Below are 27,825 nucleotides of genomic sequence, written 5' to 3' on the forward strand. Positions count from 1 at the left end.
CAAGCTCGCGCCATCCCTTTAGCTCCCGGTCCCGCCAAGGATGATAACTGGGGCGGTGCGAGAGCCATGTGGGTGGTCGGCCAGTCACACGCCCAGACCCGGAGGGACTCGCCGAGGTGGCCCCGGGGGACGCGCCGGACGACCCGCGCTGGGGCAGGTGCAGGGCCCAAGGGAGCTGGGGGAGGGAGTTCCCCTTCCCGCGACATCCATTCACCTCACACATTTAAAGTGACCCACCCGGTTCCAGTCCAGGACCTGCCCTCCCGCAACTCGCTGTCTACCTGGGGAAACACTGTACCCCAGGAGCACGCTTTCAGAGTGGTTTGGGGCATGAAGAAAATAAATGGCACGGCGCCGTGCTGGGGCGGGGAGGCGGGCATCATCAGACCGGCTAAAGGCGGCCTTGCTGGCATTTGGGCTGGGATCTGAGTGAGAAGAGGCCGGCCACAGGAGGGCTGGCGGAAGGGAGGGGGTCCCCGGGAACCCCGGGTGGGCAGGGGGCACAAGGGACCGCGCGGCGCGAGGGGTTAAGCCGCCCGGCGGGCTGCGAAGTAGTCCCGGCCCGGCGCCCGGCCCCGCCCCTGCAGGGCGGAGGGACGCATCACGCAGGGGTGGGGAAGCAGGATCCGTGCGCAGGGTTGCTAAGGGTGAAACTTTTCATTGACTTTGCTCACTTCGGGCCGGGGCGCGGGAAGGTGCGGGTCGTCGCGGGAGAGAAGCGAGTGGTTTGGGCGACGCGGGGCCAGAAGGGCAGGACCGCCCGCGACACGAGCCGCCCTCCGGTCCGACATCCCCGCGCCGTCGCCGCCGGCCGGCCCGCCCGCCCGCCCGCCCGCCTTCCGTCCCCTCTCCACCGAGCCTGACCTCCAAAAAGCTGAAAGAATTAGAATTGAGAGTCATAGCCCCAAACTCCCTCACTTGCCCCCCAACCCTCAACGAAGAAAAGGACCCATCAGCCTCCTGCCCAGCAGCGCCCAGAAAGGAAGAGCGACGTCCGCCCCGCGCCCAGGACCACCCTGGAGGGAGAAGCCGCCCAGCCACCGCGGAGACCCGAGTGAGTGAGCGGGGGGCGTGCGGGCGGCGGGGACCCCTGAGACGCCTTCTCCCACCCCCGTCCCACTCCCGCTCTTTGCTTCGCTGCACGTTGCTGTCGTGCGCCCACCCCGAGGACTGGCTAACACGTTCCTTTCCCCTTCCATCGCCCCTATAGAACACCCCCCTTCCCCGGTGCTCCTCTCCGCTCGGTGTTCTGAGTGTGGCCCCCTCCTGGGTGGGGTGCATTTCCTCCCCTCTCCGCCCCCCTCGTAGATTTTTTTCTTGTACCACCTTCAAATGATAACTTCCATCACCACGAAATAAATCAGAGGAAGGAAGGGGATCCAGGCCTTGTTTTTTGCTTCTTTTCCCGTGTGCTGGGAAGGGGGTGGTGATAATTAATAGGGCTTATTTCTGGCCCTGTGGAGCTGAGAGATAGAAGGTAGACATCCTCTTTTGGACCGGTCAGTGGTGACTGTCCTCCGGCGGCTGAACCAGAATTTATCGTTTTGGCTTTAGTATTTTAAGGGAAAACTGTGCGGGGGGCGGGGGAAAGTGCCTTTACAGCAATACCAGTGAGTGGATTCTGGTTGATCCCGGGGAGATGCCTGGGAGGAAGAGCCCTACTTCCAAGCTCGTTCTCGTCCTGCCCAGAGGATGGACTGTGCCCTTGACCAGAGAGGGAGGGGAGGAAGGAGCAGAAGGAGGAGGGGCAGCTGGCTGGCCTTTTCCCACCCCGCAGAGGAACCAGAACACTACACAGCCGGCTTCAGCTTGGGCCAGCGGAGGGGGTCTCGGGTGCCTTGCTCAGTGTCTAACATTTCTTCTTTTCCTTCCTATCCACCCTCCCTTGGGAGTGACCCCCTCATCCTTGATTTTCCAGCAGAAAAACACTCCTATTGCTTTCTTGGGCGCCTGTCCCCATCCCCCTCTTAAGCAGTGGGGGAAAGAAGCTTGTGTGGGAGGAAGGATTAGGGAGGTTTAACATCGTGTAGGGGAGCTTTGCCGAGGATCTGGTAAGTCTGGTCATAGAGCAGGCCTTGCAATGGGAGGAGACTCACAAACAATTTCAAGAATTAGAATATGTGGTTCGGGTGTCAGAGGCACAGTTTTTCCTTCCCTCGCCAGAACCTTTTCCCATTTCCCTAGCTGGGTCTAGTTACTTGGACTTGGATTAGAAGAGGGGTGAGGCTTGGGCCCTGCTGGCTTTGGGCCTTCTGATTTTTGGCCCGGCCCCTCTCCGCAGCTTAACTGGGAATTTCTTTGGCCGAGAGGAGTGAAGAACTGGGTTTAGTTCCTGCCTTTTCTGGCTGTCGGGGTGCTGGAGCTGAGCCCGCCGGGCATTAAGTGAAAAGGCTTTTTTCCTCTTTGAATTCACCGTCCCTACAGCAACTCCAGCCGGAGACCACCCAGCCCAAGGAATACAGATTAAGCGGCAGGGGCGGGGTGGGAATGGGGGGGCGGTGGTGTGACCCTTATCTGTCCCAGCCCACCGTGTTCACCCAGAAAAAACTCATTAGATGGAGATCCTTAATTGAACAGTCAAGGGAGGCTGTGAAAGGGGGGAGGGGGCAGTTCTGCCTTTCTTGAGACCAAGACGTGAATACGATGGGGTGGTACAATTCGGGGAGTAGGCCTTATGGGTAAATTCATATAAAATGTATTAGGCGGTGGGCGGAGGGGGGGCGTCCACCACAGCGCGCATGTGCATCGGAAACTTTTCCTCGGTCCTTCGGACCTCGGCCAGCTCCCCTTACCAGGCATGCGTAATTCGCTGGCTGAACCTTCGCAAAGCGCGCAGGGAAGTGTAGTTTGCAGAGAAAGTAGGTCACTTGCTCCGATTTGAGCGTGAGGTGTCGGAAAACTACAGTTCCCAGCGTGCAGAGCGTGCCTTCGCTGCCGGCCTACGTTGGAGTTCAGTGAAGTCTTCCTGGCTTCACAGGAATCGAGTGCCCCAGAAAGGGCCTTCTTAGTCAGAAGAGTTGGGCTTGCCTGGTCCATGTTTGAGGGACGTGGTCGAGACTTGCAGGGTGTTGCGGTCCGTCCGCACAAGTCCTGGAAGGCCGTCAAGCGTACCCGCTGGTGTGGGTCTCTGCCTCTGACACTGGCGGGGTGGGGCCTGGTGCTCCCCTCTGGTTCTCACTCCCTGGGATCCGGTTTGCGACACCTGGTGGCCTTGTCAAAATTAAGGACCCCTTCACCCGACTCCTCTTGCGGGACTCATTTGATTCTGATAGTGCTTGGTTGTAGGATCATTGGATGTTAAGACTTGAGGTGCCTGGATATTTATAGGTATACATGGTTTGGGACCCGAGGAGTTCCCTCACCATTATCCCTCCCCCCCCCCCCCTTTTTTTTAAAAGATTTTATTTATTTATTTGTCAGAGAGAGAGCGAGCAAGAGCGAGCACCGGCAGACAGAGTGGAAGGCAGAGTCAGGGGGAGAAGCAGGCTCCCTGCGGAGCAAGGAGCCCGATGTGGGACTCGATCCCAGGACGCTGGGATCATGACCTAAGCCGAAGACAGCTGCTTAACCCACTGAGCCACCCAGGCGTCCCTCCTTTTCCCCTTTAAAACACTGATTTTCTTCTTAAAAAACCTTCCTTCGCATTTTTGTCATAAGCTTTTTCTGGAAACTCCATTACCATATCATTGACTGCAGCAACCACTTTTCTTACCCCATTTTTGTCCTTCTCTTAAGCACTCTTTAAAACACAAGTCAGGGGCGCCTGGGTGGCTCAGTGGGTTAGGCCGCTGCCTTCGGCTCAGGTCATGATCTCAGGGTCCTGGGATCGAGTCCCACATCGGGCTCTCTGCTCGGCAGGGAGCCTGCTTCCTCCTCTCTCTCTCTCTGCCTGCCTCTCTGCTTACTTGTGATCTCTCTCTGTCAAATAAATAAATAAATCTTAAAAAAAAAAACAAAACACAAGTCAGCACAAGGGATCTGAATCCCACATTAATTTTGCTGTTGGGAATAAAAAGTGAAGGAGGATTGGATTCTAATGAAATTGGACAGCACTGCCCTTCGCAACTTTTTGATACATTAACAAAAGGTAGATGTTGCTGTTGTTAAACACTTTCCTGTCTTTGATGTGTTTTTGGGGCGGGGGTTGTTTGGTTCCTCTTGTTCTTGTTTTCACTTTTTGCCACCTTTCTGGCCTTTTGCACCTGAGCCAGGGTTGGAGAAGATCTTAGAGTTCTCTCTTCCCTCTTAACTTGAATTTATTTCTTATTTGTACTGAAGAGTAGTTACTACTAAGCTTTCTAATCTTACCACATTCTATGAATATTTTATATATGAGTGTAGAATTTGTCCACAACCTTTAAAAAAAAAAAAAAAAAAAAAAAAAAGATGAACAAACTCATCCGAGTGGTCACTCCTATCTTTAGTTAAAGACAAGACAGCACCAGTCCTTTAATCCTCTGTTCCATAAGCTTCTTGAAGTCAAAATTAGAGCCTGAGCTGATAGAGCAGAAAATCTCATTCTGGTTGTCCAGCATTTTTGAAAGGTTCCACCCCACAGCCATCTGGCCAGGCCTGTTCTCCAATTAAAGAGGCAAAGATGGCATTATATGCTTCCTTATTTGTGTGGCAGCATCACTGAGGTAGAAATTGGTGTGCAGCCTTGGTTGCTTATGCTGCAGAAAATGGTTAGCTAGGCAGGGCTGATGACAGTGGTTCTATTGTATTTTGGGGTGGGAGGCTTATTTCCCAATGACTTTGGCCTGCATTTTAAAATGCTCCCGTTTTGAAAAGGAAAAAAAAAAAAAGGAGAGAGGGAAACAAGCCCTAAGAGACTTAATGATAAGAGAACAAACTGAGGGTTGACAGAGGGAGGTGGGGGGTGGGCTAGATGCGTGATGAGGAGGAAGGAGGGCACCTGTGGTGGTGAGCACTGGGTATTGTATGTAAGTGATGAGCCACCGAATTCTACTCCAGAAACCAATACTGCACTGTATGTTAACTAAGGAAAACCTAATTTTTAAAAAAATAGATAAATAAAAATGCTTCCATTTGAGGCTGAACACTTCAGGGGAGGTTGGCTGGTAAGGCATGTACACAGCAAAGGTTGAGGAGGCCTAGAAAGGTGTAGGAGCCCCTTAGTGTGAGTGATATACCAAGAGGCCATGTGGTGCTTTGGGGAAGTGTCATGTCATATTTAAGTCTGTTTTACGTTTCAAAAACACTTTGAAAACATTGTCTTTAACTCCAGGCCCATCTTGGGGAACCAGTGCCAACTTTCTTCACAACTTTTTCATCTCCTCCATGTTGGACACCTCCGGAGGGCTGCTGTGGCCCTTGTAGACTTCCTCTTGGGGGAGGCTTGTAGCCCTGGTGGCCAGCCTTGCATCTGGTGATGAACCCAATCCTTATAAACAGAAAGCCCCCTATCTTTACCATTTTTTTTTTTTCTCTCTCTTTAAACCTTCTGGAATTGATCTGTGTTCATGGCCTCTCTGTTGAATCCCCATGTGACCCTCTGCTCAGACCTGAAATGAGGGTGGGGTCCTATGATACGCCATTCTTCTCTGATATTCACCCAAGAGAGCTTTGCCCAGGGATCCAGTCCTAACAGTACCCCTAGGAGCCATGGCCCCAGTCCAGAGAATTATAAGGAAATGAGCTGAGCCAGTACTCAAAAAAGGTACTCAAGACCCCCAAGCCTCAAATTAGCCCCTGAATACTCTGTGCAGGACCCAGAAGGGATTTTAATGAAAATCCAGCTCCAAATCTGTTACAGGACAGAAGAGGCCCTTGATGGATCATGAATTAGTCTTGTCTCTTTGCTGAGCTCAGCAGCACTTTCCCACCCGGAGGCCTGGGAGCAAATTCCGGCCCCGCTGACCCTTGAAGGGGGTCCTTCTCAGTCTTCCCACCGCATGACCCTGGAGCTGCCTTTTGGAGAAAGTGATCACTGGCTCTCAGGACTTTACAGATCATCTTCCTGAGACATGAGCCTGGCCCAGACCTCAGGAGTAAACCTTTTTGACCTCTGTGGGAGCCGGCTGTGAGAGAATCCCAAAATAACAATCTGAGTGTTTATCTTGGGCTGTCTCCTCTCCGGGGATCTCCAAACACTTGAGAAGTCTGATCTGGTGCCAAGGACAGGTGGTCAGACGGTCCCCAGGAGACTGAGTGGTGATGAGTCCCCAGCTGGAGGCTGTAGAGTGGTGGAAAATTTCTTCTCTTTGCCCCCTCATCACCTACCCCCTAGCCAAAAGCCAGAGAGTCCCTCAGGCCGCACCAATGCTGCGCTTAAGGACTTTTCAGCCTACGGGGTCCTTGCCTCCGTTCCATTTCCTCGGTTTCCCTGAAACAGCCCCTGGTCAGCGGTCCCTTTTGGCCCACACCTCTGGTTGTAACAGGTCTTGACTTCTTGGGGATCGTGTTCTCCGTTCTCGAAGGCTGCCTGGAGGGAAATGCACCCTCCGGTCACACTGTGTTCTTACATCAGTTCTGCAAACCCAGAGTGAGCCAGAGAGCACAGAAGTGACGGGGCCCAGGATGACAGACTGGATGTGACAAGAGCCGGAGCCCCCAGTGAAAAGTTGGCAGTGCTGCTTCCTGTTCAGTGATCCATAGCCCTTTCCATTTAAGGAGAAAAACTAAGGACTTTGAACTTATATCTTGGCCTGTGACCATTCGAGATCACGACTTCACTAAGACATCATGAAGATTAGTTAGCAAGAGCTTCCCCTTCTCCAGCTGAATTAGGGTCTTGTTTTTTGTCTGTGTTTTGTTTTGTTTTTGCTTTTTTTTTTTTTTTTTAATAGTAGTTGTATAGTGACTTGGATTCTCAAAACAGTGGAAACCACAGCACGCCTGTTTCTTTAGAATTCCTTACAAAACCATAGCTCATCTTATCAAGTGTCTTCTACATAGCAGGTTTGCTGCGAGCCAGTTTACATCCTTGAGCTAACTTACTCTTCATGGTAACCTTATGTCACTGATGAGATTAAGGCTCAGAAGAAAGTGGTGAGCCCTCAGCCACACAAGCAAGCCAGTCACTAGTGGAGCAGAAAAGGGGCCCTGAGTCTGCGTGATCTAAAGTTGGTGCTTTGCTCTCCCTTGCATGAGCCCCCCCTACCCCACTCCCAGCCCCGCCTGGCTTTCTGCACATCTACTCATAATGCCCTTTGTTCTCGGTTCACAGAGCTGTCTGGAGCCGGAGCCTGCCTACCTTCCATCATCTGCCACTGCCCTCGGCTTGCATACACGTGCCCGGAGCTGATCTGCCGCCTCGGAGGGGACCATGCAGCTGGAGATCAAAGTGGCCCTGAACTTTATCATCTCCTACTTGTACAACAAGCTGCCCCGGCGCCGGGCAGACCTGTTCGGGGAGGAGCTGGAGCGGCTCCTGAAAAAGAAATACGAAGGCCACTGGTACCCTGACAAGCCCCTGAAGGGCTCTGGCTTCCGCTGTGTTCACATCGGGGAGCTCGTGGACCCCGTGGTGGAGCTGGCGGCCCGGCGGAGTGGCCTGGCCGTGGAGGATGTGCGGGCCAACGTGCCTGAGGAGCTGAGTGTCTGGATTGACCCGTTCGAAGTGTCCTACCAGATCGGCGAGAAGGGGGCAGTGAAGGTGCTGTACCTGGATGACAGCGAGGGCTGTGTCGCCCCAGAGCTGGACAAGGAGTTCAAGAGCAGTTTCAACCCCGACGCGCAGGTCTTCGTGCCCATTGGCAGCCAGGACAGCTCCTTGTCCAACTCCCCGTCGCCGTCGCTTGGCCAGTCGCCCAGCCCCACCTTCATCCCCCGCTCTGCCCAGCCCATCACCTTCACCACCGCCTCCTTCGCGGCCACCAAGTTTGGCTCCACCAAGATGAAGAAGGGGGGAGGTGCCGCGAGCAGCGGGGGGGTGACGGGCGGTGGGGCCAGCGGCCCCCAGCCTCCCCAGCCGCAGCCCCGCCTGGCCCGCTCCCCCACCAGCAGCCTGCTGAAGCACAAGAGCCTGTCTCTGTCCCTGCACTCGCTGAACTTCATGGCGGCCACCCCGGGCCCTCAGTCCCAGCTCTCGCCCAATGCCAAGGAGTTCGTGTACAACGGCGGGGGCTCCCCTAGCCTCTTCTTCGATGGGGCCGACAGCGGGGCCAGCGGGGCCGGCGGGGCCGGCTCGTGCAACAGCAGCAGCTTCGACGTGGCGCAGGTGTTTGGGGGCGGTGCCAACAGCCTCTTCCTGGAGAAGACGCCCTTCGTGGAAGGCCTCAGCTACAACCTGAACACCATGCAGTATCCCAGCCAGCCCTTCCAGCCCGTCGTGCTGGCCAACTGACCCCGCGACCACGGAAAAGAGAAAGGAAAAGAAAGGCCAAAAAAAGAGGAAAAGAAAAATACACAGAAAGATTCCCAGTCTTCTCACTCTGGCTTCTAGGAAAAAAAAAAAGATCCAGCCCAGGCATGGAGTGGGAGGGGGCTCCTGAAGCAACGCCCTGCTGTCTCCCTGCCTGCCTCTGATTTATTTGGTTGGTTTGGGTTTTATATTTTTTCTTTTTCTTTTTCTTTTTTCTTTATTTCTTTTCTTTTTTTTTTTTTTACGTGTAGTTTTCTATATAACATCTTTAATTAGCGGCTTCCTGTGCTAAGAATGGTCCAGATGTGAATGCTGCTCCCGCTCCCTCCCTCCCTCCCCTGCACACGCCTGGTTGAGGAATGGTGTGTCCACGCTCACAGGGAAGGAAGAGCCACAGCTGGGGCCTGACCCTGCCCGCAGCAGGGAGAGGTTGCCCTGTGTCACTGCCTCTGTCCCCCAGCTCTGCTTTCACTCAAAGCCATCCAACCTCAGCAGGCCTTCTGGGCCCTGCCACCCAAATAGGTCTGACCCCAGCCCCGCCCCGCTCCCTCTCAGGCCTGAGCCACGGGGAGCTGCGGGCTGTCTACTGGACACCCTCCCGCTAGAGCGGAGTCTGTGGCTCCGGGGAGGGTAGCACTCTGTCTAATGGAATTGCTTTCATCTCTGGCCTGTGGCCCTACACCACCGCCCCCCCTCCGCCACCCCCACCCCCCCATCCACCCCCCGCCACCATCCAGACCCCCACTGTGGCCCTGGGGACCCAGCCGTTGACACTTGTGGCCTCTCTTGCAGCCCCTTCTTCCCTGGGCCTGAGGTTGTGGGGAAGGAGGTGGGGCGGGTGTGTGTGCGAGCGCGTGCGTGGTTTGCTGTCCTGTTTTAAAGGATTCCAAGCCATGTGAACCCCCGCCCCCAACATGATTCCAGATTGTGGGACGTGCTTATTTATGTAGGAGGTTGGGGAACGGGCCGGGTGGGTTGTCAGTCCTTTTGTAGGGTGGGTCACGTGTTGGCTGAGCCTGAGACACTCCCAGGGGAAAATACTGCAGAAGGAACTGGTTTCCAGACTGCGGAGGGATCTGCACTTTTATTTTTGACCAAAAAAGGGGGGAGATGGCTGTGATGGGCTGAGGGAATACCAGCCTACCAGCCCCTGATGCCTAAGACAAGTCCCCGGACTCAGATCCTCCTGTTTCGTGACCTTTACCCAGGGTGGGAGTTTGGGGTCATCGCCTCAAGTGGGCAGTCCTGAGCCTTGAACTGAGACTTCTTAGTCCTTTGTTTGTAGATGTGATTTTAGTATGTTTCTGCCCCTGCCTGCGTGAGAACTTCTCGGTACCTCCTGCCCTCCCCGCACTGCCCGACCCAACCCCGCTGGGCCTCCTGCTGTGAGGAGCAGTCTATCGGGCAGGCCCGCTTGGGCAGGTGGTTGGGCCATTGCAGGTGGCATGCGTGGCTTACGGGAGCACAGCGGCTCCCGTGTCTGCCAAGAGAGAAGTTTCTCCCACCTGACCCCCGTGAGCCAGCTTCCACGCATGCTGTGATGCTTTGGCTGGTGGGCCACGTGGCATCAGGGCCCTCCATCAACCAAAAAGTACCAAAGCCCTTGGCACCCCACCCCACCCTCCTCAGTGTCCCCAAGTGGGGCGACCGCCGTGGCAGTGGGTCCTGCCCAGACAGACACTGCCAGTCTCCTCCCCCTGCAATGGGCACCAGCTCTACCTCCCCCAGAGGGGCAACGCCCTGGCTCCTCAGCCCAGTATCCTCTGTCCCCTAGGTTTCTCAGGGGCCAGCCCAGTCCGGGCTTCCCTCTCCCTAGCCCTCCGCTCCCACACAGGTGACAGGCCCAGGCAGATGGCTGCTCTCTGGGAAAGGTTGGATGCTGCCTTATTTATGCCCTCTTCCGGCCCCCTTTCCCTTACACTCAAGGACACAGGTACCCACCACCCCCGGTCGGCTTGTTTCTCACCGCATCTAGGGAGAGGGGAGACCAACCCCTTAGTGTCTTTTGAAATACGAAGAAAAATGTATGTTCAGGAGCATGACTCCCGTGCTGGACTCTTGGGCCCAGTTCAGTCTGTCTCGTCTCAAATCTAGGCATTTTTGCTTCAATTTTATTTTTTTTAAGGAAACAAAAACAAAAACCTGCACTAATTTACCTGGTTTCGTAGGAAAACTTTTTTTTTTATTTTTTACATTTTTTGGTGTCCGTTTGTATTGAATAATTTGCTACATTTGTAAAATGTAAGAGGTATATATAATATATGTATATTTCTAACGTAAAAAAAAACGTAATTTTTTTCTTTTCAAGATTTTTTCTTAAAAAGAGGAGAGAAACAGATATTTTTTCAGGAAAAACAAACTTTAAAATAAAAAAAGAGGAGAATTAAACCTATTTCTCCCCTTTCCCTATCCTCTCTCTGTCTGCCCCTCTTTCCCAGGAACAAATCAAAAGGTGGACCGTCTTGTAAAGAATGTAAACTTTCAGTCCGGAATGATGTATTTTTCTCAATGCAGTGAGCTACAGATTCTCTAGTTTGACCCCTAGGGATGGGAAGGAGGGTATTGAGGCAGTGTGGAGAGGAGCTTGGGGGAGCAGGGTAATGAACTTGTTTTCTTTAGTGAAGGAGGAATACAATCAGGCGTTTTGTATTCAGAATGTTGTGCAATATTTTGGAATGGGACATTGGTGTGTTTAGAGATTTAGTTTAAAAACAAAACAAAAAGATTGATCAAATCTGTATAGTTTATATTGTTCCAGATTTTTTTAAGTTTGTATTAAAAGCATGATATATAATAGCCTGCTGCCTGCTCCTGGCTGGTTTGACTTGGGGCCCCTGTCAGCTTCCAGAGACCGTTGGTCGTCCACACCTCCCGCCTGGGGGTGCCCTGGGCCTCTTTTACCCCCTATCGTATCATCCCAGGACACAGAGTCCCCACTTGGAGGGGTTCCTTTCCACCCTGGAAACCGGTTCCCCGAGGTTGGGACCTGCCCAAGCTCCCTCTGCTGATAGGCTGGGGAGCCAGTACCGGAGCCGAGCCTTGCGATCTCTTCCTGGCTTTTTTAGGAATGGCCTGTTCTTGGGAGGCTGAGGGAGGGACCAGCCTCCCTCCTGCTCTACATCTAGGGTTTCACCTCCCCCAGACTGCTACCCCCTCGGAAGTGGGTAAGGACGAGAAGAGCCCACCCAAATCAGGTTCTGTCCCCAAACCCTTGGGCTTGGATTCTCGGCCCTTCTCTAGGCCAGGCAATTGCAGAACTGCCATAGGGGCAGGAGGGCCTGCGTGGGGTTGGGGAAGAGCTCAGCCGCCTGCCTCTTGCAGGGCCCATCGCTGGGGAAACTACTCAGGGGTACCTGATCCCTGGCCGTGGTTCACATCAGCCCTGCGGGCCCCCAGGTTGAAGAGGGCAGCCAGGGATTCAAGGAATCTCCTTTCCCCCATGGCAACCTGGTGCCAGAGGTGTTCCCTCTGGCCTACAACTGAGAACAGGGCTCCAAGTCTGGATGCACAAGACTAACTGGGGAAGCTGAGCTTTCGGATGGAACATTCTCACCTACAGAGCGGTGGCAGCTGCTGGGAAAGCGTGCCGCTGCCCTGGAGGGGGTGGGAGGGCTGCCTTACCACCCCCAGCCTGGCACAGGGGGCTGGTGGCTCTTCTGGGCCGTCAGTGGCTCTCATTTCCCAAACAGGCCAACACTGACCCCTCCCCAGACAGGAGTGTGAACGAGGCCTAGAAGCTCTCAGGCCAGGCCTCCAACCTCAGCACAGGGTCCCAGGAGCTCTTGAAGCTTGGTCCCCCTACCCCCCACCGTAAGCCACTTCCCCACGGAGCACATCAAGCAGAAGGAGTCCCCTGCCCAGGATGCCCAAGCCTCTGTCTGATGCACGTAAGGCCACTCCCAGGGTTCTCCCCTTCCCCTGTCCTGCGAGGGAGAAGTGTAGCCTGTCCCTGTGACCCTGTGGACAGGCTGCCAGCCTACCTGAGGGACCCAGGGCCCGGCTCACACTGGCTCTTTCTTACGCTAACAGAAATGAAGTACCCAGCACAGGTCCTGTCACAACAGGTGCCCAAGGGGACCCGTTCCCACTCCCTGTGCACGTTCTGGAGAGCTCTGCCCTGAGAGGCCCCTGCCCTACCAGAGGAAGAAAGAGCATTCTAATAGACTCCGCTCCTCAGGAAAAAGTCTCATTTACTCACTCGACAAATCCTCCATGAACACCCCGGTCTGCCCTGGGAGCACAGGTGAGATGGCCATTACAGAACAGGCGTGCACGGGGGGCCTGAGGACCCGGGGATCAGGAGTTAGAGCACAGGTTAGCCAGGTGTCCCCCAAGGGGAGCCATCGTGGGGGAGACTCCTCTACACCCTGAGAAGACGCGGGCTCCAATCCCACCTCAAGCAAACCACTTCACCTATTCTGGATCCTCTGTCCCTCCCTTCTAAAACGGGGATAATAATTGCACTACTTGTGAAAATAATGAAACAAGGAGTGGAAAACGCTGTGCACAGCAACCAGCCCAGAGTGAACAAGTGTCACCTTCACCAGGGCGGTTCCTGTCTATCCTCAGACACCACCCGCCCGCCGGCTCCCAGAGGCCTCCGCGCATCAGCAAACACGCCGAAACCCAACCCCGCCGCAGCAGGCCCAGGCTAGGCAGCAAAAGGAAACTCCATCCTCGGAGCAGGGACTAGGCTGGCCACTGCTCCGCCCTCTGCCAAGGTGGGAAGCGGCTTGTCCCCCAGCACTGCCCCCGACCCAGTGCCACAAAGTATGCTCATTGCCTCTTGTCCCCTGCAGGGGCCCAGCCTTGGGCCTTGGGATGGGACCGGTCCTCGACCCGCGTCCCGAAACCTCCTGGCAGTTTCCCTCTGGAGAGCAGACGGGCAGGTTGGTGTGAGTCATGGCGGCAGGAGAACCCTGCTTGGTGGGTCACCGCCTGCCTGACTCAGGGCCTGCCCGCAGGCCAAGGGGATGCCACTGGCTGGTCCTCTGAGTGAGTCAGGGGCGGAGGGGCACACTCTCACCCTCCCTCCTCCTCCCCTTGGGCCTGGCCAGTTTGGCCAAGTCCTTCCTGGGCAGGGCCAAAGGACAGGCTGGAACCAGCCGGGAAGTCTCCAAGCCCCTGGGCTATAGGAACTTACTGATCTCCCGGTTTTTAATTTGGGGGATGTCCCTGCCAGCAGGAGAAGTGGGCTCCTGGTCCTGTGTAACCCTGAACACCTCTCTTCCCTCTTGACATCTGTCCCACTTGTACAACAAGGGATAGCTGGGGGGGGGGGGGGGGGGCTGGCCAGCTAAACCCCCCCCTGGGCCAACACCTCTTCCTGTCACAGTGGCTCCCAAGATGTAATGAGGACCCTGTGCTGTAGCACCTTTCCCAAGGAGGGGAGGGAAGAGTAATGGGCTAAGTCCTGGCCAGGACCACACGGCTACTGGCTGAAACACCCCCAACCCCTGTGCAAGGCACAAGGACCCAATCAGAATACTGCTGGGATATGGCAGGCTGAGCAAGGAGAACGGCTGCGGGGAAGAGCCCCGGGACCGCCACTCAGACAACCGGGTCCTCTGGCTACCTCTGCCCTGATGGGCTCTACTCAACATTCACTATTCACCACACAACATGGAGCCCACAGACATGCTGGACACTGTTCCCAGAATGAGGGAAATAAGGGAGAACAGCAGGGGATCAATCCCTGCTCCCCCAAAGACCATGTTCTATTAACCACAAATAAATGAGAAAATGTCAGACCTTGAGGACAGGCCATGAAGACAATCCCAGCCAGCAATGGTAGCTAGTGACCTTTAGATTAGTCAGAGGAAAAAGGGGCCTTCCCCAGCAGGGAGCTCTCAACCTAAGATTTGAATTACAAGAGGATTAGCAGAGTGAGCCAAAGAGAGGTCAGCCCCTTCCCAGCTCGAGGCAGAAACAGGCCTTTCCTTTAGGGAACCAAAAGGCCAGCAGTATGCAAGGCCAAGTAGCTCAAGATCAGGTCAAGAGGTCCTCAGGGCCACCCCACGGGCCCTGGAGCCCAGATGGGGAGTTGGGATATTATCTTAAATATGAGATTTGGGGCGCCTGGGTGGCTCAGTGGGTTAAGCCTCTGCCTTCGGCTCAGGTCATGATCTCAGGGTCCTGGGATTGAGCCCCACATCGGGCTCTCTGCTCAGCAGGGGGCCTGCTTTCCCCTCTCTCTGCCTGCCTCTCTGCCTCCTTGTGATCTCTCTGTCAAATAAATAAAATCTTTAAAAAAATATATGAAATTTAAGTCTCTCGCCCCCAGGTTGCCCCATCTGTATCTAGCAGAGAGAGTGAGACACTGTTCTCTCACACCATCAACAAACCTTCCCGGAGCCCATCCTTCGTGCCAGCCTCTGATGAAAGGTCCGGCATGGGCTTGCCAGAGGAGGTGGGGGGGATACGTCTGGTGATGGAAGACAGACCTGGTCATTATGACTTCAACCCCTTGATCAGGTTCATGCCAGAAGGAAGCCCAGGGAGACCCAAGTGCCCAGAGGAGGCTCCAGCCCGGCAAGGCCCTTCAGAGGGTTGGCAGAAGCTGGTGAGTGAGAAGTTATGGCACAAGACACGGGCCAAGTGCTCCGGTGTGGACTGGTAAGATGACACCCAGAGTGAGCACTGGGGGGCTCCAGGCTGGGGAGGTGAGGAGAGGAACAAGGCTGAGAAGAGGAGAAGTGAGAGCCAAGGACACAGCAAGTGCAGAGGATCCCCTTCGAGAAGTCACGGAGATATGCCAAAGGCAGAAATATGCAACTAAAACTAAAACCACTTCAAAGAAAACAGAAGAGAAAATCTTTGTGATCTTGAGTTAGGCAGAGAGGTCTGAGCTCTGACTCCTGAAAAATGATCCATAAAAGAAAAAACTGTGGGTGCCTGGTGGCTCAGTGGGTTGGGCCGCTGCCTTCCGCTCAGGTCATGATTTCAGAGTCCTGGGATCGAGCCCCACATCGGGCTCTCTGCTCAGCATGGAGCCTCTTCCTCCTCTCTCTCTGCCTGCCTCTCTGCCTCCTTGTGATCTCTGTCTGTCATATAAATAAATAAAATCTTAAAAAAAAAAAAAAAGAAAGAAAATACTGGTACACTGAACTTCATCAAAATAAAAAAGAAATCTCCCTTAGACACTGGTTAAGAGAACAAAAAGACAAGCCACAGACTGGAAGAAAATATTTTCAAGTTATATGTATCTGATAAAAGTGTTTTATTTATTTTTATTTTTTAAAAGGTTTTATTTATTTATTTGACAGAGAGAGAGATCACAAGTAGGCAGAAAGGCAGGCAGAGAGAGAAGGAGGCAGGCTCCCCGCTGAGCAGAGAGCCCAATGGGGTGCTTGATCCCAGGACCTGAGCCAAAGGCAGAGGTTTAACCCACTGAGCCACCCAGGCGACCCTTATAAAGGTGTTTTATACAGAATCTATAAAGAACTTTCAAAACTCAATTATATCATTTTGCAATATATACAAATATCAAATCATGATGTTATACACCTGAAACTAATATAATTTTATAGGTCAAAACAAAACAAAAACAAAACAGGAATGCCTGAGTGGCTCAGTTGGTTAAGTGTCTCTCTCAGGCTCAGGTCAGGATCCCAGAGTGCTGGGATCAAATCCTGCATTGGGCTCCTTGCTCAGCAGGGAGCCTGCTTTTCCCTCTGCCTGCCGCTTCCCCACTTGTGCATGCTCTCTAACAAACAAATAAATAAAATCTTTTTTAAAAAATCACTTAAAAAAATAAAATCAAAAACAAGGGGTGCCTGGGCAGCTCAGTCCTTGGGCTCAGGTCATGGTCCCAGGATCCTGGGATCAAGCTCCACATCTGGTTTCCTGCGCAGCGAGAAGCCTGCTCCTCCCTCTCCCACTCGCCTTGCTTGTGTGCCCTCTCTCACTGTATGTGTGTGTCTCTCTCAAATAAATAAATAAAATCTTTTAAAAAATAAAAAGAAAATAAATAACAAAACTAAACACCTCTCAATTATAACACCACAATACAAAACTGGGCAAAAGATCTGAACAGATACTTCACAGAAAAGAAACATGAATGGGGGGCTCCGTCAGTTGGGCGCCCAAGTCTTGATTTCAGCTCAGATGATCTCAGATAGTGGTATCGAGCCCCATGTCAGGCTCCATGCTCGGCTTGGAGTCTTCTTTTTTTTTTTTTTTTTTTTTAAAGATTTTATTTATTTATTTGACAGAGAGAAATCACAAGTAGATGGAGAGGCAGGCAGAGAGAGAGAGAGAGAGAGGGAAGCAGGCTCCCTGCCGAGCAGAGAGCCCGATGCGGGACTCGATCCCAGGACCCTGAGATCATGACCTGAGCAGAAAGCAGTGGCTTAACCCACTGAGCCACCCAGGCGCCCGGCTTGGAGTCTTCTTAAGATCTCTCTCTCTCCCTAGGGGGGCGTGGGTGGCCCAGCTGGTTGAGCAACGAAGTCTTGGGTTTCAGCTCAGGTCATGTTCTCAGGGTCATGAGATCAAGCCCCTTGTTGGGCTCTGCGCTCACTGTGGAGTCTGCTTGAGATTCTTTCCCTGTTCCTCTGCCTCTCCCCCGGCTCTTTCTCTCTCTCAGATAAAATTAAAGAAAAAAAAGAATTTTTTATTTTTTTTTTTATTTGCCCGAGAAAGAATGCGGGAGGGAGAGACAGAGCACAAGCAGGGGGAGCAGCAGGCAGAGGGAGAAGCAGGCTCCCCGCTGAGCAAGGAGCCTGATGTGGGACTTGATCCCAGGATCCTGACACAAACCTAAGGCAGACGCTTAGCCAACTGAGCCACCCTGGTGTTCCTAAAATAAAAAAATCTTAAAAAAAAAAAAAAATAGAGAAGATCTCTCCCTATCCACCCTGCCCCTCCCACGGTCTCTCTTTTTCTAAATAAATAAGTAAAATCTTTTAAAAGGTTATATGAATGGTACATAGACACATGAAAAATTGTTCAACAGTCATTAGAAAAATGCAAACTAACACCACAGTAAACACACCTATTAAAGCAGCTAAAATTTAAAAGACTGACAATACCAAGGGTTAACAAAGATGTGGAGGAATTAGTTACTTTCATGCACTGCTGGTGGGAATGCAAAATGTTACAAAGACTTTGTGAGTAATTTAGAATAATTTGGAAGATTCTTTAGAAGTTTAACACACAATGGGATCTAGCCATTCTATTCCTAATTATTTGCCTGTAAGAAACATGAATGTCCGTAGAAAGACTTGCACATGACTGCTCACAGCAGCTTTACGCATTAGTCCCAGACGGGAAACAACCCACATGTCCTTCAAGGGGTTAGGGTCAAACAAACACAGGACATCGCTTTGTGGAACACTCCACGACAACAAAAAGAAATGAGCTTCTGATACACACAATATGAATGAATCTCAAAATATTAAAATGAGTGAAGTCAGACCAAAACAAACAAACGAAACCAACATATTATTTGAATCTATTTACAGAAAATTGTAGAAAATGCAAACTAATCATGAAGTAACAGAATGCAGATTAGTAGTTGCCTGGGACAGGAGAAGAGGGCAAGAGAACGGAGAAAGGAATTAAAAGTGGGAACAAGGAAACTTTGGGGGGTAATGGATATATTCTTTTTTATTCTGGTGACTAAAGGGCACAGCCAATACTTGATTGTCCATTCCACAAATATAGGTTGACCTACTACGTGCAAAACCCTGTGTTCTTGGCCCTGGAGAGGCAGCGAGGACAACAAAGTGCCTGCCCTCACCAGGCTCCAAGTCTCTAGGGCAAGATCAACAATACCCATGGGGTGCCAGGAGGGCTCAGTGGGTTAAGCCTCTGAGGTCATGACCTCAGGGTCCTGGGATCGAGCCCCGCATCCAGCTCTCTGCTCGGCTGGGAGCCTGCGTCCTCCTCTCTCTCTCTGCCTGCCTCTCTGCCTACTTGTGATCTCTCTCCCTCTGTCAAATAAATTTTTTTTTAAATCTTAAAAAAAAAAAAGATCAACAATATCCAATACACAAACGAGAAGCTTGTAGAGAGATTTCCTCAGGGAAACAAAACAGAGGACAAGGTAGGAACACTAGGTGGAGGAAAGTGAGGGAAAGGGGCTCTGAGCTAGGAGAGGGGCGGGGGGTGGCGTTTCGGCTAAAACCAGAGGGGTCCCCTGTGTGTCCTGCCCCTCCGGGACTGCCCTGCCCCCACCCAGTTGCTGCTGCCCGTCAGCCCCTTCCTGCTCCAAGCGGGGCAGCCTCAGCGGGCTCCCGTGGCTTTGCCAGAATCGGGCCTCCTTCTGCAGCTCAGCTTCCTTAGCCAGACAGGGTGGCTACAGGGTCGGGCCCAGCTCACGCGGGCACAGAGCGGGACAGGCCAGGCTGGCCTGAGGCCCGGAGGGGCAGAGCAGGAGGTCATCGGCCACCGGTAGGGGGGCCTGCTTGGCCCTCTCTCTGGACACAAAGTCCTGGACTGCTTCACGGCTTGGCTGGCCGACAGGGAACAGTAGCTGGCAGAGGGCGCGGGCAGCCGGCCGACTGGGGGCGGGGAGCGGCCTGGCCTGAGCAAAGGGCTCGTCCCGTACACCCTGACCTGCCCCCTAGGGCGAGGAGGGGACCAGCTTGTCTGGGAGGGAGAGGAGGGGGCCTGGCTCCCTGTGAAGGCCTCCACAATCCCTCCCTAACGTCTGCCTGAGTCTCCCCAGGCCACTCCCGGCTGTGGTACGGTGCCCGGCAAATGCTGGCCCTGCCCCCTGCGGCTGTGACCTCAGGCAGGTCGCAGACTCTCTGAAACTCAGACCTTCAGCTGAAAGACAGCACCCAGTTCTTCGGGCTCAGATGCACAGAGGGCATTTAAGACATTTCTCTGACCCAGGAAGGACTTGCTGGGGGAGTCCTGGGCTGTAATTAACCACATGAAGCAGCAGCCATAACGCCAACGTACGGAGGGCTTCCTGTGTGCCAGGAGCTTTACCCACATTTCCCTGAATCCCTGTAGCAACCCGCAGGCAGGTTTTATCTCCCCGATTTTATAGGTGAGGAAACTGAGCTCCGGCAAGCAAAACACAGCTGGTATTAGCAAGTGGCTCCTCACCCCTGTAGAAGAAGGGTAAGAGCCTGATGGGCAGACCCTGGGGGTTCCCTCAGGTCAAGGTGAACCACAGAGGCCCTGAGGGGGATCCTAGGAATCCGGCAGCTGAACCCAGAGACCATACTCACTTCCCACAAGACACTTCTGGCAGAGTCCAAACTCTGTCCTGATACATGAGCCAAGGTGCCCGGCAAAGGCTGAGGGACGGTTGCAGGAGGTATGCGCTCATTCATTTAGCAAATACTGATAGAGAGAGATACAGTCGGGAGCTGGACTGCCAGACTTTGGACTCACACTGTACCTTGTGGGATGTGTGTCCTGGAGGCAGGGTGACTCCCAGTTTTCCCAGTAAAAGAGCTGTGTCCCAGGAACCCCCTGCATCTAAGGCAAGCCAGGACGGTCACCCTACCCTGAGGAGTTACTCTTGGTTTCCCCAACTGTAAAAGGACACCAATTCTCACCTGCTGGAAGGTACAATAAGCATGAAGCCCACAGTCCCTGCCCAGTAACTGGGAACGGGGATAGAGGCTTTTCCTCTTACCCTGGCAGAAGGAAGAGCAGGAAGGGAAGGAGGAACGTGTGACCGTCCCCGTTTTGCAGATGAAGGGACCGAGGCTCCCACTGCGTCTGAGCAGCACACAGAAGGGCCGGGCAGATGCTTCTCGCATCCCAAAATCTGCTCTTAGAAGGTACCAGGCAAGGTCCCCCTGCTTCATCGCCCCTCCAGGACCAGCCCTGCCTCTAGCAGTGGGCCAGACCACACGGCAGGCCTGGACCATGTGCTCCCTAGGCAAAGGCCAAGGTCCACAGCGAGCCCACTGCCTAGGAGCCCAAGGCTGGGCTCAGGTCCTGCACCAGCCAGCCAGATCCTGGGAGGAGATTGGGGGAGAAATTAGAGCAGTTCACGGTTCCCACGCTGAGTACTCAGAAGGTGGTGACATGCCTCGGTTCTTCACTAAAACACTAGAAGGAGGGCCCATAAGCAGTCCGAGTTTAAAAGTGGGGATACTGAAGCTCTGAGAGGCAAAGTCCACCCTAGGTCACCCGTATGGGGTATGGGGAGGAACCAGTCACCACTAGGTATCACTGTCTGACTGGAATTCAAGTTACACTGTGGCCCTGGCACAGTGGTCGCGGGTGGGGAGCAGCTGTGGAAGGTTCCCGGAGCCGGGGGCCTCGGTGGGGTGGGGGTGCCCTAAGGTCCCCGCCAGGGAGGGAACCTTAGCACAGAGGAGGAAGTCGTGACCCGAGGCGGCGCTGAGGCGCCCATCACAGTCTGGGCTGCCCTGTTAAGCCCAAGGAAGCTAGGCTGCACGGTCACCCCAACCCCGCAGGGACCCACCTCGCTGGGCCCCGCCACGCAACGGCCTCAGTTTCCCCTTGGGCGTGAAGCGGCAGGGGAGGTCGCGGAGCAGCGCAGGACCGCGCCCAGGGAGGGGCCGAGGCCTCTCTTTTCCTGGCCCCCAACCCCAGCGGGGGCGGGAGGGGGGGGGAGACGGGGAAGGGTTACGTAACGGGCGGCGCGGGGGGCGGGGCGGGCCAGGGCAGCCAATGGGGGCGGCCCCCCAGGAATAGCCCGGCTGTTCCGTCCTCCGACACTAGAACTGCCCCCTCCGCGCGCGCCGAGCCTCGGGGCGGGGACGTAGAGGGACGGGGGGCTGGGGCGCGAGCCGATACCCGCGGAGAGAGGCTGAGACCGGGCGGGGCGTGCGCGGGGGCCGAGGCCATTCTCCGGCGGGCGAGCGCTCTGGACCCGGAGCCCCTGGCTGGCTCCCCAGCGCCGGCATTCGGCGCCCCGAGCCTCCCGGCCAGGCCCGTCGCCCCCGCAGCGCCCCTGCGCTCCCGCGGGACGGGCGACGTCACACCTCCGGGCCCGGAGACCCCGCCCTCCTCCTCCAAGGTCACCCGGGCCCGCGCCGCCCCTTCCCCGCCGCGCGCGTCTGCCTCCCCCGCTCCCCGGCGGCGGTTCCTGCCTCCCTCCGCTCGCACTTACTTCATCCGGCCTGGACTCGCTGTTATTTATATCCGCGTCTGGCTCGGCAGCCGACGGCTCTGATGGGAGGCGGTGGCGGGGCCGGCCCGGGGCCCGCACGCGCACCGGCCGCCTGGGGGTCCGCCTTTGGCCTGTAGGCCGAGGAAGCCCTTTGCCGAAGCCCCCAGCTTAGGGCCTACTCGCGTCCCCACCTCAACCCCACCCCCGGAAAGGGAGAAAAGGCTGCAGGCAGCTACCACCTGAGATCGCCCCCACCCCCCAGCCCCTTCATGATGGCCTTGGCTTTCCCTGCCTGCCCCAGGTCAGGGCATCGTGTTGGGCTTCCATGCAGCCCTCAGGAGGCTCCAAAAGCCGGGTCGGGGCCACCGGGCGGCTGCTTAACGATGATTCTGGGATTCTACACCAGACCCCTCCGAGTGGTCCTTCTGGTCATGAGGCCTGGAACTCAGTATTTGAAACAGGCTTCCTAGGGGAATCTTGGGCTTTCTGAGGTTTGAGGGGCTGTCTTGGGGTTGCCTTGGGGAGGGTAGCAAGCAAGCAGCAGGAGGGTGTCAGGTTGGGGTTGCCGCTGCTTGCATTTGATGGTCATCTGGGGAAAGGGCAAAGCAAGTGAGGGGCCTACCTTTGGTGGGGGGGTTAGACTTCGGTTTGTGGCCAGAGACTGAATTGTGGCGGTGGAACAACACCCCCACACCGGTAAAGCCCTTTAATGCCTACTAAGGGACCCAGGAGATCCCACCATTCTCCAACAAGCTTGCAAAGTGGTCTTCGTCCCTGCCTAACAAGACTCGGAGAAGGGATGTGACTTGGACAAAGTCCCTGGTAAGAAACGAGCAGGCTCAGGACCCAGTTGGATCCCTTCATCCAAGCACCAGTCAAACACTGGCACAGAAAGGGGATTACAGTACGGTTCCTGCCCTTAAAGAGTTACGGGTCCAGAAAAGAGGTGGGCAGCAAACGTAGCAATCCTCAGGATCAGGGTTGTGATCTGATGAGCAGGATGCTCAGAGCTGAACTGTGAAGGATGAATAGGAGTTCCCCAGGAAGACACAGGAGGGGGCATTCCAGGCAGGGGGAACAGCTTGTTCAAATGCTCAGAGGCCTGAAATAGCAGTCGCCGTAGGGATCTAGAAGCAGTTGGAGGCCCAGGCTTGGAGTGTGTCAAGTACGTGATGAGAGATGAGCCTGAATTTGCAGGGAAAGCCTTGGCCAGGCAAGGCCTGACTTTGTCCTCAGTGTGAGGGGGCAGGAAGCCCATAGAGGAGGGGTGAGGAGGGAGAGCAATGGGAGGGAGGCCCAATGAATGGCACCGAACAGCAGAGGCAGCAGGGTCTCCTTTCCAGCCGTCCCCTGTATCCTGCCACCCCCTTGCCCCAGCCCCTACACCCACCCTGGCTCCACCTTAGCTCCCTCTGCATTAGCAGCTCGGGCTGGGGCTGCGGGACACCCTCCCAGATGGGCATGACATGCTGGCTGTGAGGACGAGAGTGGGTGGTTCTGTCTCCCTGGATCTCAGTTTCCTCATCTGTAAAATGGGAAAGGCATGAATCCCTGCCAGTTCCTCCTTAGGGTGCGAGGGAGATGCAGAGGCGGAGGATGGTCAGGAGGAACTTGTTTGTTCCCGAACAATGTCAAGTACAGTGCTAGGCATTTGCTCATTCGGAGCCTCCCCCTGCCCTCCTTCCAAGTGAGACCTCTCCCCAAATGGTCCCCCATCCCATGCTCACTGGACTTCAGAACCACTACCTGAGAGCTAGTGCTGCTGGCCTTGAGGTCTGGACCTGCCAAATCTCTCCAAGTTGGGGCCTCAGTTTTCTCAGATGTGAAATGGAATGTTCTTAAATGTGGGGACACATTTAAGTCCTGTGGACAACCCAGGCTGGCTCTCGCCAAACATAACAGAAAGGGCAAATCAGAACCCCCTCCGCCCTCCCCTTGCCACCCTCAGGCCTGCCAAGGACATCCTGTGCCCTGGTGATGTCACCAGGGCCTGGAAAGCTGGGTCTGGCTGGAGGGAATAGCACTCAGACAGGATTTATTTTTAAACTCTCAGGGCATGGTCAGCTCCCTGCTCCCTCCCCATCCCCCGCCCCCCCCCCCCCCCACCAGCTGTCTCCCACATCCCAGCTGAGCCCCCAGGCCAGGCCTTGAAGGTTTTCTCCACACACACGTGTGCTGCTGCACCTGCCAGGCTTCTGAGGGGCTGTGGGAAGCCTGGTCATCGGCACGTGTCTCTGATCACCAACTCCAGACTTGCTGAGGTAAACAGAAGGGCCCCCGGAGGTGGACCCCAGCCTCCTGTGCCTTCTAAAGCCCAAAGAGGGTAAAGGGTTTGCCCAGGGTCCCCCAGCATCAGATGGGCTCTGGAGACACCTGGAACCCCTGGCTGGGCTGGATGGCTGTCACCAGAGCTTAATTTAAATTCATTTTTTAGGGACGCCTGGGTGGCTCAGTTGGTTAAGCAGCTGCCTTCGGCTCAGGTCATGATCCCAGCGTCCTGGGATCGAGTCCCACATCAGGCTCCTTGCTCGGCAGGGAGACTGCTTTTCCCTCTGCCTCTGCCTGCCATTCTGTCTGCCTGTGCTCACTCTCTCTCTCATAAATAAATAAAATCTTAAAAAAAAATTCATTTTCTAAAAGATGTTTTTCTGCCTGCAGGAAAGGCGTCCTTGATGCGGTGTAGCTCAGACAAGCTGCAGGAAGAGACTGGGAGCTGCGGTAGCTCCTGGCACCACAGCCCTCACCAACACCCCAAGCAGGATGTGTATCCCCTCACAAGTGTCACACACTTACTCTCTCAACTGACTTTAGACAAAGGACCTGTCAGCACCCTGAGTTTAGAAATGTATGCTGATGAAACACCCCTTTTATCAGCTTCATACGTTGGCCTTGTGGGTATGATGGTAGAAAATGAGGTTCTAGTGGAAAAATCTATTTGATGATGGCAGCCTGGACCCCATCCTCACAGCTGCCCTTGGGAGGCTGGGCAAGCCCAGAGCTTCCTTCAGCAAATGGGGAAACTGAGGCTCAGAGGGGAAGAGTGACTTGCACAGTGGCTGGAATCCAGGGTGCTTCTGTCCTCTAGTCCACATGACATGAGATGGACCTGCCTTGGCCAGACCAGCCCAGCCTGGGGTCGGTGGTCTAAGACCCCTCTGCAGTCAACAGCGACTAGCGGGGACGAGCTCTTAGAATATCCATTTCTTAGGGCACCTGGGTGGCTCAGTGGCTTAAAGCCTCTGCTTTCGGCTCAGGTCATGATTCCAGGGTCCTGGGATCGAGTCCTGAATCCGGCTCTCTGCTCAGCAGGGAGCCTGCTTCCCCTACCCCACCCCCACCTGCCTCTCTGCCTACTTGTGACCCCTATCTGTCAAATAAATAAAAAAAAAAAATCTTAAAAAAAAAAAAAAGAATATCCATTTCTTGACTGTTCACTTCAGCTCAATAGACTCTAGACCCAGATAGACTCAGTTTGAAACCAGTCTGTGGCATTTCTTAGCTGTGTGATCTTGGGTAAGTTATTCACCTCTCTGTGCCTCAGTTTTCTCCCCCTGAAAAAGGGGATAATAATAGGATGCAATTTGGGGTTCCTGGGTGGCTCGGTTGTTAAGCATCTGCCTTTAGCTTGGGTCATGATCCCAGGGTTCTGGGATGTAGCCCCACGTCAGGCCCCCTGCTCAGCGGGAAGCCTGCTTCTCCCTCTTCCACTCCCCCTGCTTGTGTTCCCTCTCTCGCTGTGTGTCTCTTTGTCAAATAAATAAAATTTTTTTAAAGATTTTATTTATTTATTCGACAGAGAGAGATCACAAGTAGGCAGAGAGGCAGGCGGAGAGAGAGAGGAGGAAGCAGGCTCCCTGCTGAGCAGAGAGCCCGATGTGGGACTCGATCCCAGGACCCTGAGATCATGACCTGAGCAGAAGGCAGCGGCCCAACCCACTGAGCCACCCAGGCACCCAAATAAATAAATTTTTTAAAAAGAATTTTGTTTATTTATTTGACAGAGAGAGATCACAAGTAGGCGGAGAAGCAGGCAGAGAGAGAGGAGGAAGCAGGCTCCCCGCTGAGCAGAGAGCCCGATGTGGGGCTCGATCCCACACCCTGGGATCATGATCTGAGCCGAAGGCAGAGGCTTTAACCCACTGAGCCACCCAGGCGCCCCAAATAAATAAATTAAAAAAAAAAATAGGCTGCAATTCTAGTTGCAGAAAATATTGCTTCGAGAGACTGCCTGAAAAGCACTGCCTGAAAAGCACTCAGCATGGGCTGGATACTTAGTGAGCATTCAACTGATGGCAGATGATATTATTATTATTATTATTATTATTATTATTACTATTAAAGCAAATAGTCACTGAATCTTCATCTTGAAGCCTGGACCTGGAAGGTTGGCCTCTTCAGACAGTGTCTGGACAGGGCCATCAGGAGATGGGGGACAGCTAGCTCAGCTGGTCTGGGGGAAGGAATTGTAGAGAAAACCTCTGACCAGACTGGGGTCGGTGTGTGGAGAGAGGCCAGAGCCAGCTCAGGAACCCCCAAAATCTCAGCAGCCCCTGTGTCTTCTGCCATTACTACTACCCACCCATCTCCTGAGGGGGTCACTTGAGTGAAAAGGCCAAGAACCAGGTGGCAAGGCAGATGGCTTGTCACCCAGAAGGCAGGGAGCCAAGAAAGAGAGGCTGTGTCCCCCACTCCCACACCCACACCCCAGTGGGTGTGCAAAAGTCCACCAGAGCTGACTGACTGGGCTGAGTCACTTCCTTTCTCTGAGCCTCAGTTTTCTCTGTAAAATGGGCATAAAGATACCTTAAAGTGAAGATAGAATGAACGGGTACATAAAACATCTGTACACAGTAAGTGCTTAATAATTCTACCTCTTAAGGAGGGAAAGAGCCAGGCTGACTGCATGAAGAAGTGGGCGGGCCAGGGGACAGGGCCTTCCAACATAACCCTTGGCCCCTCGCCCACAGGAGGGCTGCAGCCTCTGTGATGGGGCTGACTGGCGTGAGAAGGACACTGTGATCTGAAGGAAGGAGGGCCTAGACGGTCTGAATGCAAATGTATGCAAATCAGGCAGTGCAGGTGCTCTTGGGGAGAGATGGGGAGAGAAGATCCAGCTACCAGGTGCGTGGGGGGCTGGGAAAGGAGTGGGGTGCCCTGGTGCCCTCTTAGGGCCCCATCCCTGGTACTGATTGAGCAGATGCCCCAGGCCCTGAGGGCCCCTCATGGCAGGGAGATGAAAGCCCCTGGTTCCCTGGAATTCCTGCTCCTCCACGGCCAAGGTGAGCGGCCCATCCCCCGCCATGGGCTCCTAGACACAGACATACTCACACTCACTCAGACATCCAGGGACTCTGACACACACACACACACACACGCACCACACATGCTTCAGGTCACAGGGTTCAAGGCAAGGGAGGCCCTGGAGACTTTCCCCGGTTGGCCAGTTTCCTGTCCACCTGCCTCTTCCCCAGATGCACACACCATCCACTCACACATCACTGGGGAGTCCCCCCCAAAAAGCCCCTCTGCGTCCTCCTGATAGAGCAGCCCACCTCGGCTCCCTGGCACAGGGTTTCAGTCCCTGCTCACATTTTATCCCCTGCTGACAGATGAGGAAGTCGAGGCTCAGAGACAGGACCAGGCTTGTCAGAAGGGGCCAGAGCACTAGAGGAGGGAGGATACAAATTCAGAACTCCTCATTCCAGATCCCTTGCTCTGGCTGAGCCCCCGGTTCCCCACCCCGCCCCCTCATGCCAACACCCCCACTCCCTCCCCAGAAAGAGCCAGAAGTGCCGGCCATGGGAGGCAGCCAGGCCTCCCTCCCTCCCTCTGTGGATAGCCCTGGACCACATCCGCCCGCCCGTGGCCGGTGGAGGACAGGGAGGGCGGGGGCCGAGTCGGCTGGTGGCCCACAGCACCGCCTGGCACGGGAGGGAGGCGGGGAGGCTTGCTGGACAACAAATCTGAAGGCCGGACCGAGGTCACGGCCTAGGGACGTGTCTGCAGCACCACCTAGTGGTGACACGGCAATCCCGCCAACACCTGGCCCTGCTGCTCCTGCTGCCCTGTCCTGGCAGGGGCAGGTTCTGCTGCCATTTAGTGAGCTGCTGCCAGGTGCCCAGCACTGGGCAGACCAGGCATGGAGAATGAGACCAGGCCGAGAAGACCTGGGGGGCAGCACTCCAGCAGAGTGGACAGCAATTGCACTGGCTCTGAGATGGGAAGGAGTTGGGGGTGACCTGGGAGGAGCCCAAGGGCACAGTGGTGAGAGCCTGTGCAGGGGGAAGGGTGTGTGTGTGAAGAGCGGGCAGGTCAAGGGCTGTGGGAAGGGGTTTGGATTTGTTTCTTTTCTTTTTTTTTTTTTTTTTTTAAAGATTTTATTTATTTATTTGACAGAGAGAGATTACAAGTAGGCAGAGAGAGAGAGGAGGAAGCAGGCTCCCTGCTG

General features: G+C 54.6%; 1 protein-coding gene across 1 annotated transcript; it reads left to right on the plus strand.

The window, feature by feature from the left end:
* Window positions 1-879: 879 nt before the first annotated feature.
* Window positions 880-11,122, plus strand: TOB2 (transducer of ERBB2, 2). The gene is made up of 2 exons (XM_059401912.1): window positions 880-1,054; window positions 7,190-11,122. The coding sequence occupies exon 2, from the start codon at window positions 7,289-7,291 to the stop codon at window positions 8,306-8,308; it is 1,020 nt and encodes a 339-aa protein (XP_059257895.1). The 5' UTR covers window positions 880-1,054; window positions 7,190-7,288; the 3' UTR covers window positions 8,309-11,122.
* Window positions 11,123-27,825: the final 16,703 nt, after the last annotated feature.

Source organism: Mustela nigripes, chromosome 6, assembly GCF_022355385.1.
Source record: "Mustela nigripes isolate SB6536 chromosome 6, MUSNIG.SB6536, whole genome shotgun sequence".
Taxonomy (NCBI): Eukaryota; Metazoa; Chordata; class Mammalia; order Carnivora; family Mustelidae; genus Mustela; species Mustela nigripes.

What these genes read in the sequence shown, in the direction of transcription:
- TOB2 (XM_059401912.1), top strand. Translation starts at nt 7,289, where the DNA reads ATGCAGCTGGAGATCAAAGTGGCCCTGAACTTTATCATCTCCTACTTG.